General features: G+C 37.4%; 1 protein-coding gene across 5 annotated transcripts in view; it reads right to left on the bottom strand.

Moving 5' to 3' along the window:
* AP3S1 (adaptor related protein complex 3 subunit sigma 1) overlaps nt 1-17,145 on the bottom strand; it is a 51,229-nt gene that overhangs the window by 16,559 nt on the left and 17,525 nt on the right. For 3 of the 5 annotated variants that reach the window (XR_008210651.1, XM_052701369.1, XM_052701368.1), the window contains exons 5-6: nt 13,411-13,518; nt 4,902-5,044 (exon numbers count right to left, since the gene is read on the bottom strand). Coding sequence is in view for 4 of the 5 variants with exons in the window: in XM_052701369.1 (XP_052557329.1) it covers nt 4,916-5,044; nt 13,411-13,518 (237 nt within the window). In the remaining variant the exon portion in view is untranslated. Of the gene's footprint in view, nt 1-3,768; nt 5,045-10,323; nt 10,366-13,410; nt 13,519-17,145 lie in introns of those variants that run through there. The other 2 variants (XM_052701371.1, XM_052701367.1) reach the window with 2 other exon arrangements.

Genomic DNA, 17,145 nt, shown 5'->3' with positions numbered 1-17,145 from the left:
TCTTTCAGGAGAACTCGAACACCACACCACATGGGGCCAGACAACTAATCCTACAATACAGAGTCACGTTAGCCTTTGTCAACAGGCTTAGTACATAGGTCACTCCGAAAGTAATGCTTCCTATCCATTCCCCTGGAAATAAGACACTCTTTTTCAACATAGTCACCACCATTAGCTATGCATTTTTGCCACTGATATTGAAAGCCTGCATGCCATGCTCGTCACAATCTGCACCAGTGGAGGTGACCCAGTATTGCTGTCGTCACCGCTGAAATGCAGCACCCAACCCCACACTGTGCTGACATCCACTGTTTGGCCACCATAAACATTCAGCAAGTGATGAATGTCAATGGGTGTCAGTTTCTATGCATGGAGGAATTTAACTCCACATGCTTGCTTCATCTGTATTTCTATGTCAGCTGCCAGTTTGTCAGACTGCCCCTCCTGCTGCCATCTGTCATACAGCAACAAAACAGAATGGAATATTTTGGGAAGTTTGAACTTCTACTGTTATACCACCAACATCCACCTCTCACGCTGTGGGCCATCATATACTAGTCTATCTAGGCAGCTCATCATTACAGGTCGGCTTTTAGTTCCAGCTCTGGTGATATATTCATAGTTCTGCTCAGACAGAACTCAGAGGGGAACTCTCTCCATCCTTTGTCCAGTCCTGCTGGCAAGCCAAGCAGCAGAGCCAGCCCAAAAAGAGACACTAGAAGCTTGCTTGTGTGCTTGCTGCCGAGCCTCTGGGCAAGAAACTGGACAGGCAAGCAATGGGATGTGGCACAAGCGTACTTGTCACCCTGCTTCCAGGGGTCATGGACCCAAATGACACCAACACTCAGCCCAGGCATGCTCAATTGGAGCAGAGCATGGCTGTCTGTACCTCAGGCTCCTCCCCAGCTGAGCCACATGGTCAAACACTCCTATACCTCAACAAGTCCAAACTTTAGGCAGACAAGAAAACTGGGAGCCAAGCTCTGATAGCGGTGTGCCTGCCATGGGTATGTCCACCCATGGAAGGGAATGGTACCTTTAACTTAGCTGTATGAGCAGGCAGGGGAAACAATAAGTGCTGAAAATTACTCATGTATACTCAGGTATTCAGGTGCAGCACAGATCATTTCATTAAATGAAAACATCAGGAGGGATTTACAACTTTGCTACGATAATCATAAAAATAAGTAAAAAAAAATGTAGTATTTTAATGAAATTATTTGCTATTTGTTGGTTTTGATAGTACTTGGGTACTTGCCTTACTCTCAAGTAAGATTATAAAAGCCCTGTACAGAAGTTAAGGAATGTATTTTTACTCAAGAATTAAACTGTTTCTTAACAACTATAAACGGACAACAGTTCTATTTCCAACATTTTTCCTTCAGTATTCTATGCCCTGCATATGCTAAAATTCAGGATCTTTTTTAATTAGCTAACTGTTAGAACAAGGTCCAGTTCAGTTGTCAAAATGAGCGTAACAAAAACTGAGGATTAATTTTAGCATATTTTGGAATGTGTTATTAGAAAGAGATGATGAAATATGTTCACAGAAAAGCAACGCCAGCCCAAGTTTCTGGCTTGAAGCCATTTCACCCTTGTAACAAGTGAACCTCTCCTCCACCCAGTCCTGGCAAGCAGAATATAGCAGAGCAGTAACATCCACTTCAGATGAAGAATTTGTTGTGCACTTTTAACGTTGTAAAATCTTCCCTCTTAACAAAATATAATCAGAACTGTGATTTCAGTGAGAAGAGTATCATCAGTACACTGATACAGAATCTGTACAGCCTATGATGTCACTAGTGCAAACAGATTTCTGAGCTAATTCCAATGGAAGATGCTTCTCTTTAAAAATAGCCAAAAGATTTTCAGCAGTATTCAGTGTGCCTACCTCATGGCTAAAATCTGTTGCACTACTGCAAGTATACTGAGAATGCTCAATCCCTTAATGGCACTTGTACCCTCTCTGTCCTTTCTCCATTTGTTTAGAAGGATCCCTCTTGCAAGAAAGAAGAAAGTAGTATCTCTGCTCTACAAGGGCCTTAACAGAAAGTTAAGGAAAGGGAAAGGCACAAAAATGCTTAAGTATTCATTTGTATATGTGACAGTCTCTTTAAAACTACTTCTGTGCTCAACATATCAAGGAGGGCTATTTAAAAGTAGTACCAACAATACAAAGCTACAAGGGTCAATGGAACATGAAGAACTTCTTTACTTTGAGGGTGACAGAGCACTGGGCCAGGTTGCACGGAGAGGTTGTGGAGTCTCCTTCTTTGGAAACATTCTAGACCCATTTGGACACCTACTTGTGCAACCTGCTGTAGGGAATGCCTTAGCAGGGGGTTGGACTCAATGATCTCCAGAGGTACCTTCCAACCCCTACAACTCTGTGATTCTGTAAATAACTATGAACACAGAATCATGGGGCACAGAAGGGATTTCTGTAGACTACCTTGTCCAATCCCACACTAACACGTGTTCCCCAGAGTAGGTTGCAAAACAAAGTATCCAGGCAGGTCTCAAATATCTCCAAAGAGACTCCATGACCTCCCTGGGCAACCCGTTCCAGTGCTCCATCACCCTCAAAGATGTTTTTTTCTCATGTTCTCAGAGATATTTTCCGTAAGAATTTTTAAAAATGCTTGATTAAAATAAAGCCTGGAAAGACTTCACTGTAAAGCATTACTTGTTTAAGAATGTGAACCAGTCTGAAAATGAACTTGGCATGGAAGAAACAGGGCAATAAATAGGACTGTGACCCTGGGTTTCAGGAAAGTCAATTTTGACCTCTTAAATCCCATGTGAATATTGGAGGGTAAGGGGAACCCAAGAGAGCTGGTTAAATATCAAGCCTTCTTCCATGCTCAAGATCAGTGTATACCTAAGAGTAAGAAATCAGGCAAAGGTGACAGGACACCACACGGGATGAGCAAATGGAAAAACTCATCTGGAAGCAGAAAGTTTATGGAATATGGAAGGAGGGTCTGTCCACTGCAGAGGAATATAGGAACACTGTCAGGGCACACATAAATGCAGCAAGAAAGGCTGAGGCCCACTTAGAACTACCTCTGGTGAGGGAAATCAAGAACAAGAAACAAGAAATATTAATAGCAAAATGAAGGCTGCTGCTGGCTGGGTAAACGACAGAAGAACAGTGGATATAGGGTACACTGACTTCAGCTTGACACTGGTTTTGGACAATGCCTCCCACTGCATCCTCATAGGCAGAGTTCAGCTGGAGTCCTAGAGCTGGCAGTGTTCCCCAAAGGAACTGGCTTTTAATATCTTCACCGGTGACCTGGATGAAGAAATAGAGTGCACCCTCAGCAAGTTTGCTAATGGCACAAAGCAGGGAGGGATGACATGCCAGGAGGCTGTGATACCATTCAGCAAAACCTGGACAGGCTGGAGGGCTGGGCGGAACGGAATCTGATGAGGTTTAACAAAAGCACGTGTAAAATCCTACATAGAATAACTCCACACATCAGTACAGATTAGGTGCTCTGCAGAGGAGGATGTAGGTATCCTGATGGACAACGGGAAGACCATGAGCCAGCAGTGCACCCTTGTGGCCAAGAAGGCCAATGGTACCCAGGAGTGCATTAAAAAGAGCACGACCAGCAGGTAAGTGAGGTGATTCTAAAGTAACACAGGGCCTATCAGACCAGTCCTGAAATACCTTGTACTTAATGCAATATTATTGCATTTTCATATAAGCTTACAATTGCATATGTGTTTTGGAGAAGAAACTTTACAGGAACTCTTAAATATCCCAATGATATTTTTATTATTCATTTGAGCATTTTTGTACATCACACAGAGCTTAAGAGCATGACTATAAAAATCAATCACTACCTTTATTTACCTTTTCAATTCACAGAAGAGTTTAAGAGCTGAGCAACTTACACAAAAGTGATAGTACTTAAGATTTTCCAAGGTCATGACAATGGTAAATAACTCTTACATTTAATTCTTGATGTTAAGAACTATGAACTTCATCAGGCACAGAGGCCCTTTAAAGTAACTTTTTTAACATTCTTCTAGAGTCTTTTTCTTTATTACATTACTTGACACATTTACATTTTCAGTTCTGAGCTGCCCAATGATCTCAACCCATTCTGTACTTCCCACAACACACACAAGCAACTGCAGGCATCCATTTGGGTCCCCTCTTCTCTGAGAATAAAGTCAGACCATGAGGTGAAATCTATCAGATTGTGTAAGTATATTCTCAACATTTCTATGTAAACAGAAGTCAGAAAACCTTCAGTAAAGGCAGTATTTCCTTCAGATTAATAACAGATTTTGTGAGAAATGTAAAGAGCCAATGCACTCAATACAGTACTCTACTGTAATTCCCTCAAAGACTGAAATACAGCATTAACGTTTGCTATAACAGCATTTATGTATAGTGAACTGGCTTAATGAATAGGAAGTAGAAGTGATTTATTGCAAAGAGTAGATTTTAGACAAACACATATTTAGAAGACCAGTTTGCTATGATTTTATTTAAATGAGGTTGATGTTTTCATGCAATATTCGCACTTAAATAATCATGACAAACAACAGAAGTGGTAATAGAATGCACTACTTATAGACTTTAGTGAATATACAAAAAACTCAGCATTATAGGTCATACTTTCCCAAAATACTGCAGCAGCCAAAACACAGTGATATGCCTTACAAGGGCATAGGAATGTAGCTCAGAAATCACAGAGGAACTACCCATCTCCTTTAATTTCACAAACAAGACAAAAGCAATGTTCAACCCCACACATTGATTTTTCCAATAATGTTTGTACAGTACCTTGAGTTTTACTCAAATACTAAAAGTCAGACACATCATTTATTTAGTAAACAAGTATGTGGTAAACGTCTATGACATTTTGCCTTGGTTTTACCTGGAGTAGCCATGTTATTTAAAAGTGGGCAGGTTTGGCACTTTTATACTGATGTCACCAATATTAATATTTCTTGGGATCTCTGGCAGATTCATATTCTTTACAGCTGAAACAGCCCGGGCTGGAGCTCCTGCTAAACCAGCCTGTGTACAAAGTGAGGAAAAACATAAGTCAGGAAAAGCTGGATACAAGAACATTCAATAGCAATACACACAGACAACTGATGTTCTCAAGTATTTCCATGGTTTTACACAATTAGAAAGACCACATGGTAATTGTGTTTGGAATGAAATGGGTTATTTGGATATATTAATCCAGAAAGAGAAAACAGTTCACACATTTCTTCTTTTATGGTAAAACATATACTGTCAACTTGATGGAAATGTATGCAGGGAGGAACAGGAGGCTTATCCACCTGTGTGTAATGCATAGGTTATTGAAGATACAATCTTGAGACACTTAAAGCCCAGTGTACTATCTTTGTTTCTCATCTATACTAAGAGTTCACACTGATCACAGTTGACTAATGCTGGCTTCAGGCTCAGTATGTGTAACCTCAAAGTAACAAGTTACCCAGTGTCAGTTAAACCAAATTACTTATCTACAAGCATATGAATATGAGGTATTTCAATGTGGCTTGGCCTGAAATGAAAAGGATAAAATCTCTGCATTTAGGTGATACAGATTTTATTTTTATTATTACTAATAAATTTAATATATTTATTATTAGTAATAATTCTTTTTTTATATTTTTATTTTGGTCTTTACAAGCAGGCTTAAAAATATTCACAACCATAGAACCATAAAAATGATCTTCAGAACCACTACAGTTGTACACTGTAGCATCTTGCAGGCCTTGTAAAAAAAGGAGCAATCTACCAGAATCAAAGCAACATGTCAAGAACTGGTTAAGAAAGACTAAACGTAAACTGAACGTCTTTCTTTAAATTTGATTTGACTTAAGAGTGTCAAGGACTGAAGAAATCAGTGCACTTGGACACAAAGTAATTCTGAGGAATAAATATGGCACTTCAAAAGGAGAAAAACTTCTGGAACAGTTTTCTATCTCTACCTTTAATTATTAAATAATGTTTGTAGGTAACTACTGCTCAGTGTATAACCTTTCCAGATTCAAATTCTTCACTGAAATTCATTGTAATTACAAGGGTGTAATGAAACTGTGGAGTAAGTTCCAGTTCTTTGGTGCCCACCTCCACAGCTACACAAAAGGTGACAGGCACCTCATACACTCCTGAGATAACAACACTGAAGACTGTGCATAAATACTTCTTCCCTTTTACTGCTCTCTTAATAAAGAAGTGAATGTGAGGTCAAATCAACATTAGGTTTCCACTATAAACCCTACCTACAGTTCAGCTGCAGATATGTACGCTATCTCCTTGTCCCTTCAAAAATAAAACCCAGGGTTAAACTAAAATCAATTTTAAAGTTTCTGACTTTGAACTAAAACACTTATACCATGTGGAAAAGCTGGAGTCTTATAAATCCCTAGGTGTCAGTCACAGGAGGATTCTCAGTACCAGGAACACAGACCAGAAAGCCACAAGTCACCTGCTGCATACACACCCTGCCAAACCCATATCAGATGTGCCTACGTTGGGAAAAAGATGAGGAGGTAGAGGAGAAAGGTCAGGAAATCTTAAATCTCTTATAACCAAATAGTTTGCTCTCACTTGGTCCCTCATATCATCCCAATGATCAGTTTTCAGCTGTATGGCTAACCAAATCTGTAAAAGTGCAAGGAAATATTTTTAAAGCCTCTTTTTCCTCAGTTTCCGTCCATATCACCAAGTGTTCAGGTCATGAAATTCAAAGCTTTCAGTTTCAATCCCTTGATGAAGGGGCAGCTACGGACCTAACACTAGCAGTATTAGGAAATGCAAGTCTCCAAAATCTGTAACCTTTAATCTGCCATGTCTTAAAGAAACAGCACTAGAACACATCTTTGAGGAGAAACAAAAATGGGGCAATGTAAACTGTTTTCCATAGAGGAGATGAAAATAATAATAAAGTAGTAACGAAAGCAATGAATTATACAATTTGTAACTGAAACAGTGAGAAACCAGAAAAATATCATTAAGTTATGGGCATGGTCCACACAAACAGGCATGGCTGGCAATTCGAGAGAGATGTCTTCTAAGTGACTAGGATGGAAAGTCTTTACCCTTACTTAATGAAAGTTAATTGCTCTTAATGAACAAATAAAAGTTTTAGTACAACTGGTCATCGCTTTTACCTACCTGCAGCTATCCTCTTTACACAGACTTACAGTCCCTGCCTCCCGCCCCAATGGCATAGGATACAATGGAGACACAATGGAGAATTATTCAGGACACCACAATTGACATGACCATTGCCCTTTCTCCCCCTCAGACTTCCAACAGTCACATTTCTTTAGGATCATTTTGGATGGGGATCAACAGAGATCCCTAATAAAAGTACTACGAATTTCAGATCACACCTTTTTTTGGAAAGCAAGATTGTCCTTCACTGCCATATACTGCAGTGGAGATTTTCTTATAGACCTTAGTTATCCACAGTGGCAGTATTTTCTCCTGTTATTGTCTATATTAAGTCGTTCAGTGTGTATAAATATGCACAGCACAGTGCTGTTCATCAAAATTCATGTCAACTCTATGAAGGATAACACACAGTATTTCTGAGAGCAAGAATTTGTAAAAAATATCTAACAAAACTGAGTATACTGATTAGTACTTGAACGTCAGAACTGGATAACTAATAAATTATCCCAAACATGATTACATCTGCATTTATGTAGTCCTTCCATTTATTTATCCTTTACTGAAAGTGAAATATTTTAGAAACACAGAGAGATTTTCAGACCATTGTGGTTTTGAGCAGCTTTATAGAGGTGCCTGATTAAAAGGGCCACCTCTGTGACATTGCATTGGACATGTTTCAACTGCCTTTATTATGAAATAATTCAGCAGGTATCTTGGTGAGGTGCAAAGAAAAACTGTTTCACTTTGAACAAGAAATCAAAACACACAAGCTTTTATCATGCAGTGAATGATGGTTTGTCTGTCACAGCAAGCAAATGACTTGAGCAAGTGAAAATGAAACTTCTGATGACACATTAATGAAATTTCAGAAATACAGTACAAATTGCATAAAGCTGGTATTACAAATAGCCACTACACCAGATTCCTGCCATAGCTGCTCTGTATTCTCAAATTCCTTTCTTATCAAAGGTTGTACTTGAATCTTGAAATACTGTATATTATTATTTTAGTTACTGCAAAAAAAAAAATGCTTGTGAACATGGTTATACACTTTTAGAGCAAAAGAACAATGTCATAAATGCAAAATAATGCTATTTTAAAGATTGGAATAGAAACATTTAATAACAAGTCTTGTTCTAACAGTCCTAGTACATAAAGTGAGAAATATTAAATGTTGCTAGTTTGCCTAGGTCATTATTTATTATTATGGGTATTAATTTTCTTTATTGTTATCATCATTTTTTCTTATAATGCCCCACTAGTAGCACTACATGAAAGTAAACCCAGAAACACTGTTTCACTAAAATAAAAAATAAAAAACAAAAAAAAAAAAAAATAAAAAAATCAAACTGGGAAAAGCACTGAATATCACAGATTTATTTCTTATGTACATTGAAAAAAAAAAAACAATTCAGACTTCACCCCAAACAGAGCTAGCTATCACTAGAATAAGCATTTAGAAATATGCAACCTACTGGAAAACAAAATAATGCAGGCTAAAGCTTTGCAAAATAAGCCATCCTTTTCTGAGGTATGCTGCAGGTACAAGGACCTCTCTGCTGCTAGTGTTTCATACTAGTGCTTCTTTCTGGAACAAGTATGACTTCAAAGCAGCAAGATTATGAAAGAATGAAAGGATGCAATGCATAATATAAAGGAATGATTATGTCCTCTGCTTATGAGGTTAAATAAATGAACATAATTAGAGAAAAAACAAAATGAAGTCTGAAGGAATATCAAAATGAGGCCAAACAGATAAGAAGACTTAAGGACGTACTCTTAGAAATTTTAAGCACTTGAATCACAAAGAATAATGGATGGGAATGATTTTCTTTTGTTTGTTTATTTTTCATTGCCAGACCCAAAAATAAAAACAGAACATGTGTGAGCAGAACACAGAACACACAAATAAATAAATAAAATAAAACCTGAAATCAAGCTCCCTACCACTACGATGAAACATGGATTATACGTTTCAGGTGTTGATATATTAGGCAGAAGAAGCTAACCTCTTTGATTTTCATGTGCTGTAACATATTCCAAATTTAGGTTAAAAGTTTCACACAACCCAAAAATGGTTTTGGCTAACGCTTTATAATTTACTGCTACTAAAAGCAATTACAGAAGTATATTTACTAAGTCTTAAAGGCTTTTCCTGGAAAGATCATGTAAAATCCAAGAGCAAAGTTATTTATAAATTAAATAAACTTTGTCTGCATAAGCTCCAGATATTTAAACTACCTGAAGTTCAAATACATAGATACTTAAAATGAATGGAAATGAATTTTGAAATAGTGCCACTAATGTTGACTGACATTCAAACCATTGAGCTGAACTAAATGTTTTCAACAGCAAATGACAAGGGGGACAACGACCAAAACTGAACTTCAAACATACGTTTTTCTCCTCCTTTCCCTGTTGTATTCAGTGACCAGGGGTACCAAGATACCTTAAAGCAAAATCTGGCCATTCAGATGATAAGGGCAGCAAATGTACATCTGAAGTTCTGCACATGGCAACCACCTTTTTCATTTTACGTTTGACACCCTTAAGGATTCACAGAAGAATCTTGGTATTTCTTCATCATCTTTACAAATCAGACTGGTGATTTCATTTCACATGTATAAAACTGGATTGGCAAGTTTTCTTTTTAAGTTTGGTTTACCTGAAATTTACTCTAAAACTTAATTTCTCTTTGAAAGCCGGTTGTTTGCTTTCATTTGGAGGAGAATTCTTCTTTCCCAGTTTAGGTTTTCCTATCAGAAAGGTATTTTGATTGTATCGTCACACTGTGTTTTGCTATCCTTGTATTCAATTTCTATTCAGATCAGTTTTGCAGCTTTTTTTAAAAATTTGTGCAAGTTCATGTTTCCTTGTTTCTTAAACAATGATACAAAGAAAAGTTAAATTCTAAAATGCAGCAAGAGAAATAAAATAAAAAATATGATGTCAATGGAAAGCTAGTAAAATACACTATAGCCAATAAAAAAAGATGAGGGAACTACAAGAAGAAACTAGCACAAAAAGTAGGCTACATAGACTAGTATGGGTATTTTTACACGTAATTTTTGAGTCTGGCCTACATGATTTATTGCCTTTGACATCATTTTGCTTTCCCTTTTTGTTAAAAGTACATTTTTTCTCAAAGTCAGCAATACCTTTGTCTACCTGTCCTGTCTGGGAGACTGAAAGATAAAGGTCTGTAAGAGAGAAGAATGAAAGAGCTAGAAAAGATCAGGATGTTCGGGAAAAAATGAGGTCCAACTTAAAAGTCTAAATCACACATAGTTGAACACTCCAAATAGAGAAAAGGTAGCACAGATTTACCTACAGTAAGTTCAGAGGCACTGGATAAAATCCCAAAGATCCCTCTCCCAAAAATTCCCCCTCTTAATCACAATGATCAGTTGGCTTTAGAAGACTTGACCAGAAATCCATTCACAGACAAACACTAACACTTTAAGGTAAGGAAATGTAGTAAAGACAACATTTCTCAGAATAAAAAAGCAATTTCCTTCATAGCTCATCCCCGCAACGTTAGGAGCTGAATCAGAAATCAAAGCTATGGATGCCATCACAGTAATTTAAACAAATAATCTCTGCTGAAAGGATCAAGAAATCCTTTGAGCTGATAATATTTACAAATATTTGTAAATTAAATAAACATGATTTAACTCCTTTGCTAAGCTCCAATTGACAGTCTCTTTTGAAACCCAACGTAAAACTAATCAAATGTCAAATAGCTTTACTATGGAAAGTTGGGTGGGTACACTATGAAATTTAGAATATTTCTGTAAATGGAGCTCACTTACAATTGTATAGCATTCATCTCTTTGGGCTACAAACATACAGGCAATCAACCTTAACACAGCTATTTTATGGATGCAAGAACCACAACTGAGGTCGAAGAAGCTGAATAGAGTAACGTGCGAGTGCTGTGGCATAGGTGGCAGTCCTATGAACTATGGACGAAATAAACAAAAAAATCTGACTTTTAAAAAATATTTTATTCTTTTTGAAGAAATAAAACTAAAAGGATCTGCTAGTTTTGATTTCTTTGTGTCAAGCATTAAAAATATTATTAATGAGTTATTACCACTTTTTATTTACGCAAGCTGAATTTGATGCTCTGTTGGAAGGACATGTTCAGGAAAGACATGTTGAAAGATTTACAATCTTGATCAAAAAGGCAAAAGGAAAAGAAATAGCAACCAGATAATTTCTGATGAGATTCATGCAACAAATGATTAATGGAACTATTTATCGGGTATTGTGAAGTATCACAGTATTACAGTAACTGCTACATTCGAGAAGAAACAGTCACTGAGTTAAAAAAATGAATTTCTGGTGAGCAGGACTGACCCTATTCCAGTCACCAAGTGTTTCTGTTTATCACTGCTGCTTCTTTGCCTTCTATAATTCACTGCTGAGCATAAAAGAGTAAGTTGCTATTTGCCCTGCACATACTATGACTTCTAGGTTTTGTGTTTTGTTTTGTACTGTTTTTTTTTTTAATCTTCTATGGCCTAATTTTCTTCATAAGTACCTTAAAAGAAAAAATGACTTACTGGTGGGTAATGGAAAACATAAAATATTGTAAATGCATTTCAGGGCCTAGTGAGAGACTACTCTCCAGACAGTTTGGTAACAGAATAAATATAATTAAGGAAAAACACTTCAATTAAACACTTTCAGTTGAAACTTGTATGTGCATTAACACATGGTAGAACACAGCTGCTTATTAAGTTCAGCTTTTGGGATACCATGTTAGTCTTCCATCAAAAAAATAAAGATAAATGTATTCAGAGATTACTCAAACATAGCAATAATTTACTAGATTTCCATGTAATCAACAAGTCATTCTAAGTTTGCAGATGTTAAAATGAATGTATTGGACATCTTCAAAATCTGTAATGCAGTCTTTCTCAACATATGTTGCCAGGCACAATGTCATATCATGCACAGCTTTTTACAAAGCGTTGTTCTGTTCTTGGAAATAGCTTGGAAGTAAAACAGACAACTTAGTGTATCAAAAGACTCAAGATGATGCAATGTGAGATTCTAGAATTAGGAGAACAGTATACATTGTACCAAAAAAAAAAAAAAAAAAAGTCTGACAAATTAACTTCTCTTCTGGTTCGTAAATCAAAACTAGAAAGTTCTGTGTCTTCCTCTCAAATGTCATTTAGTTCATATTTATGCCACCTGTGATTCTTCAATCCATTCAGCTGACCTCAGATTTAGAAAGAGTCTCCAATTTAAGCAGAAGTTTGCTTTCAAATTTGAAAAATAAGCTCTGAAAATGAGATTATATGTTCTTTTGTAGAACTACTCTGATCAGTAAGAATCATTCATAGCCTTAGCTAAGATATACTGTTGATATTTTAGCTAACATGACAAGCCTGATAATGTTTTTAAAAAGTAGCATTTAGTCACATAGCTAAAATAATTCTGAAATCCCTTCTCATTCTAGATTTCTCTCCTAAACACAAATTCAACAGTATAAAAGGCAAGCATTTTAATATCCAGATTCACAAGCTGCAAAGTTTAACATGGAATTACAAGCACATCTTGTCATCTGCTCCACAAGTGTGCATCTTTTCTACTTGACAAGAGGAAAGGGATTCCCTCAAGTTACACAGCTGTCCCTTGCTCAGACTAGTATGTACACACAGCAAATTTCATCTTCTCTCTGGAGTCCACTCAACTAACAACAAATGTTCATATTACCAACAGGACAGAATTCATATTTAATTTAAAGTGCCTACAACTGGGTTGTAATTTCTATCAAGTCCAATTTATTATTTTACGTTGCAGTATTTTTGTGCATTAAATATACTGCCATTTATTTCAGCAGATAGAAACATACTAGTAGACAGGAATATGTTATCTACACACTTCAGATCTTCATAGAAATTTATTTGTTGTAATGATTAGTGATTTCCAACACAGTAAATACTCTGGAAATAAAATGCTTTCTGCAAGAGAAACTCACAGAACTACAGGTGTATCTCAATAGCAACAACATGTTCTGCTACTAGATACACAGAGCAAAATCTAAGCAGCAACTCCTCTAAGCACTTACTGCATATGCAGAAAAGGTACAGTATACTAACTTAATGACAGATTGTGAATTTTCACTATTTATAAGCAAGCAGCTTGAAGGATAAGCAGTTTTATATAGCATGCATTTACTACAATCATGTTTTTAGTTTAGACACTACACAGCACTGCTTCATTCTTACCTCAGATTTTTCCAGTTTATTCTGAGCATCAATCTGAGTGACAATTTCATTCATGTTGGTCTCCAGAACCATTCCACCCATAACCATTTCAGCCAATATATTATGGACCTAAAAAGAAGACCATAAGAAAATTCTAAAACGTCCTATACACAGCTGGACAGATGATGTCTAAATTCATCAATCCAAGAGCACGTACATTCCATCAGTCAATTAATCTTAGCACATTCTTTGAAACAATCTGGGCACAAAGCTTATAACATGCTGTTCACAACCTCAATATGCTTTTTGCTCATAGTTCTTTCATCACAAATCTCAACAGCTATACCATTTTGCCTATCAATGCTAGCCAGATGAACTTTGTCCTTCATCTTTCTTTTAGTATGCTTTCTACCCAAGGATATTAGAACAAGAGTTGTACTTATTGTCAGTAGTAAAGCAAAGAAGCAAGCTCTAGAATATTAACAATTTCTCAGAAACAGTTCTGTAAATCTGTGAAGGATGAGAGGCATAATGACATTCACTCACATTTACCGAGGGTAGGCTTGGAAGCAGAGGTAATACATCTGAACATAGAAAATCGCAGAATCATAGAATCACCAAAGCTGGAAAAGACCTCCAAGATCATCCAGTCCAACTGTCCACCTACCACTGGTATTTCCCACTAAGCCATGTCCCTGTTCAGAGATTCTTCCTAACATCCAACCCAAACCTCCCCGGCACAACTTCAGGTCGTTCCCTCTCATCCTATCAGTAGTTACACAGGAGAAGCTGCCCCCCACCTCACCACAACCTCCTGTCAAGGAGTTGTAGAGAGTGATAAGGTCTCCCTTGAGCCTCCTCTTCTCCAGACTAAATAATCCCTGTTCCATTGACCACAGACATGAAGACTTCAGCATCTAGGACCGGGACAGATAGTCAGGATTGAAATTGAAAAATTGAGTGAGCCAAACAATGATGTTAATGAAATCGGTCAGTTTAAAATTCTTTTTCCCTGTAACTCTGGTTTTAGAATGTGAGCTTTGGTTCACAATCCTCTGAGTCAGTGTCTGTATCTGCAGACCTGACAATTTTTTCTTTTTTTTTAAATGCATGCTTCTACACACTTTTTACCAAAACTCTTCACCAAATACATAATGTAAAATTTTGCAAGCCTACTATAATTCTGAAGACACATAGGGTACACATAATTACTTTTATGAAATAAAAAAATTGTACACTATGATACTTCAAAGCATAATTCTGCTATTACTCAAAATATTCTTGCAATTTACCTGTAGATTAAGGACAGAAGTAAATCCTTCAATCAGGCACATCCAACCTGCAACCTGTGGGCCCCATACAGCCCAGCACAGCTCCAATGCAGCTGGTCCCCAGCCCTGTGACATCAGTGCACAGCTCAGCCCCACCTGGAAGCCCAGCTCCTCCACACCAGCCCAACATCAGTGTGCAGATATTACTTGTGAATTTTCAGATATAGATTTGCAATCTAAAATGTGATCATGTCTCCTTACCAAACTTTTATAAGACCTCTCTTTCCAGAGAGAAATATCCCTCACTTCCCTATCACACCTTATTCAAATCACTGCTATTGATGCTATATACATTTGCAAACAACTATTTTGAAGGACAAAGTATAGAAAGAGCAAATTATTACCAAAACTCTACTTAACATCTTGAGAACTGACTAAGAATTGCAACCACTGCCATCAAACCAACCTGACACATTCGTTTCACAAAAAAAGGTCAAATATCCTACTATTTATCTGTTTTTTTTTGCTACTCTCTTTTTTATGTTTCAATTTAAAAAAAAATTAAAGAAAACAAATTTTGTTACTTCTATCACAGAATCACAGACTCACAGAATCACCCGGGTTGGAAGGGACCTCAAGGATCATGCAGTTCCAACCCCCCTGCCTAGCAGGGCCACCAAACACACACATTCAGATCAGGTTGCCCAGGACCCCGTCCAACCTGGCCTTGAACACGGCCAAGGACGGGGCATCCACAACCTCCCTGGGCAGCCCGTTCCAGGGCCTAACCACTCTCCTTGTAAAGAACTTCCCCCTAATATCCAACCTCAATCTTCCCTCCTTCAACTTGGATCCATTTCCCCTCGTCCTGCTGTTGTCAGCCCTTCTGAAGAGTTTACTCCCCTCCTGGGTATGCATCAACTAGATTGAATATTTAATGAGGGTTTTCTGGAAGTGACACCTCTTGTTTTATTATGTTGGCCCACGATATCAGAAGTGGATGCTGATGGTATGTTAGCAGAGACTGAACATTCCCACCAATATTCCATTCCATGTTGTTGCTACGTAAGAGATGGCAGCAGAAAGGCAGTCTGACAAAACGCTGTCTGACATGGAAGTGCGCATGAAGCAAAGGTGTGGAAATGAATCTCTCCATGCAGAAAAAAATGGCACCCATCAGCATTCAGCAATGGGTGAACAACTGCATGGTGCGTTTCAGCAGTGGTGACAGTGACAGTGGGTCACCTCCACTGGTATAGATTTTCACAAGCAGGAGAGGCATACAGGCTCTCTTTTGTCAGTGGCAAAAATGCATAGCTAATGGTGGTGACTTTGCTAAAAAACCGTTCTGTAGCTGAGAACCTGCTCTATCAAACTGTTATTGTGCTCTTTGTATCTGTTGTAGTTTCCAGTGAAATAAATATGAGGCATTACTTTTGGACATACACATTTCATATGTATGTCACATGGCCCAAGCAAGCCAAAAGGTTGGACATAATATGAAAGTGATGCAAAATAATTCTTCTGTCTCGTGATGAAGTTAATTGTAAAGCTTTCTAACATCACAGTATAAACATGGTAATCTAACATTAATACACTCCATGCTGACAATCCAAATGCACTGAAAGGTGTTACCAACATTTACTTCCTTTTACTAAAAACTTACTTTCACTCATTACAGAAGAAAAAGGCTTGCAGCCCTTAACAAACAAGAGTTAGCATCTGCAATGCATGCACACAGCCTTGTGAGTTTGCATTTGGCTAGCAACTTGCAAAGAATGATTTTATAAATTACTAATGGAAGTTACAATGTATTCGAAATAATTAATTTTAAAAGAAACTGGTCTTTCAATCAATTCCCATTTCTTCTGACACAGAACACCAACAAGTTAACAACAACCATTATCACAGACCCCATTCCGACAGCACCACATCTGTGCTCTTGGTGGCGGACATACAGACAACCCACTTGAAAGCAGTCTAACTAAAGATGTTGTAGAACAGAGTTTTAAGGCAATTAAAGTTCCTTCTTACTGTCCTCTAGCCAGCAGAGAACTTCACAGAACAAGCCATAGAGTCCTAACAGAAGAGAACAGGAGCATATAAAAGAGCAGTTCTTGGTCTTTTCAGATTGTTCATTTCTATCTCAAAATAATATTTAAAAACGAGTGATACTTTCACCTTCCCCCAAAAAAAGTCTATCAGGCAATTTCTTTCTAACATACTGATGCAACATACTGGAACTCTGATACAACAGACTGAACTGCGTTTCCAATCTACTCCAAAATGACTAAATAGAATAAGCAGTGTTATCTAGTTCACCGTAAGTAGATTAAAAGGTGCACTTAAGAATAAGTGTAATTCCCTCATGTCAGTTTTGGTGGCTACTTATAAAATACAAGGGTAAGCTATTACAGCCTTGTCAACACCACTAATAAAAAAGATCATTTTTTCCCTCTACAGCACTGACACAGTAAATAAACAA

Source organism: Tympanuchus pallidicinctus, unplaced genomic scaffold (assembly GCF_026119805.1).
Source record: "Tympanuchus pallidicinctus isolate F22 unplaced genomic scaffold, pur_lepc_1.0 scaffold4, whole genome shotgun sequence".
In the NCBI taxonomy this organism is placed as follows: Eukaryota; Metazoa; Chordata; class Aves; order Galliformes; family Phasianidae; genus Tympanuchus; species Tympanuchus pallidicinctus.
This window is presented reverse-complemented; position numbering and strand designations above follow the sequence as displayed.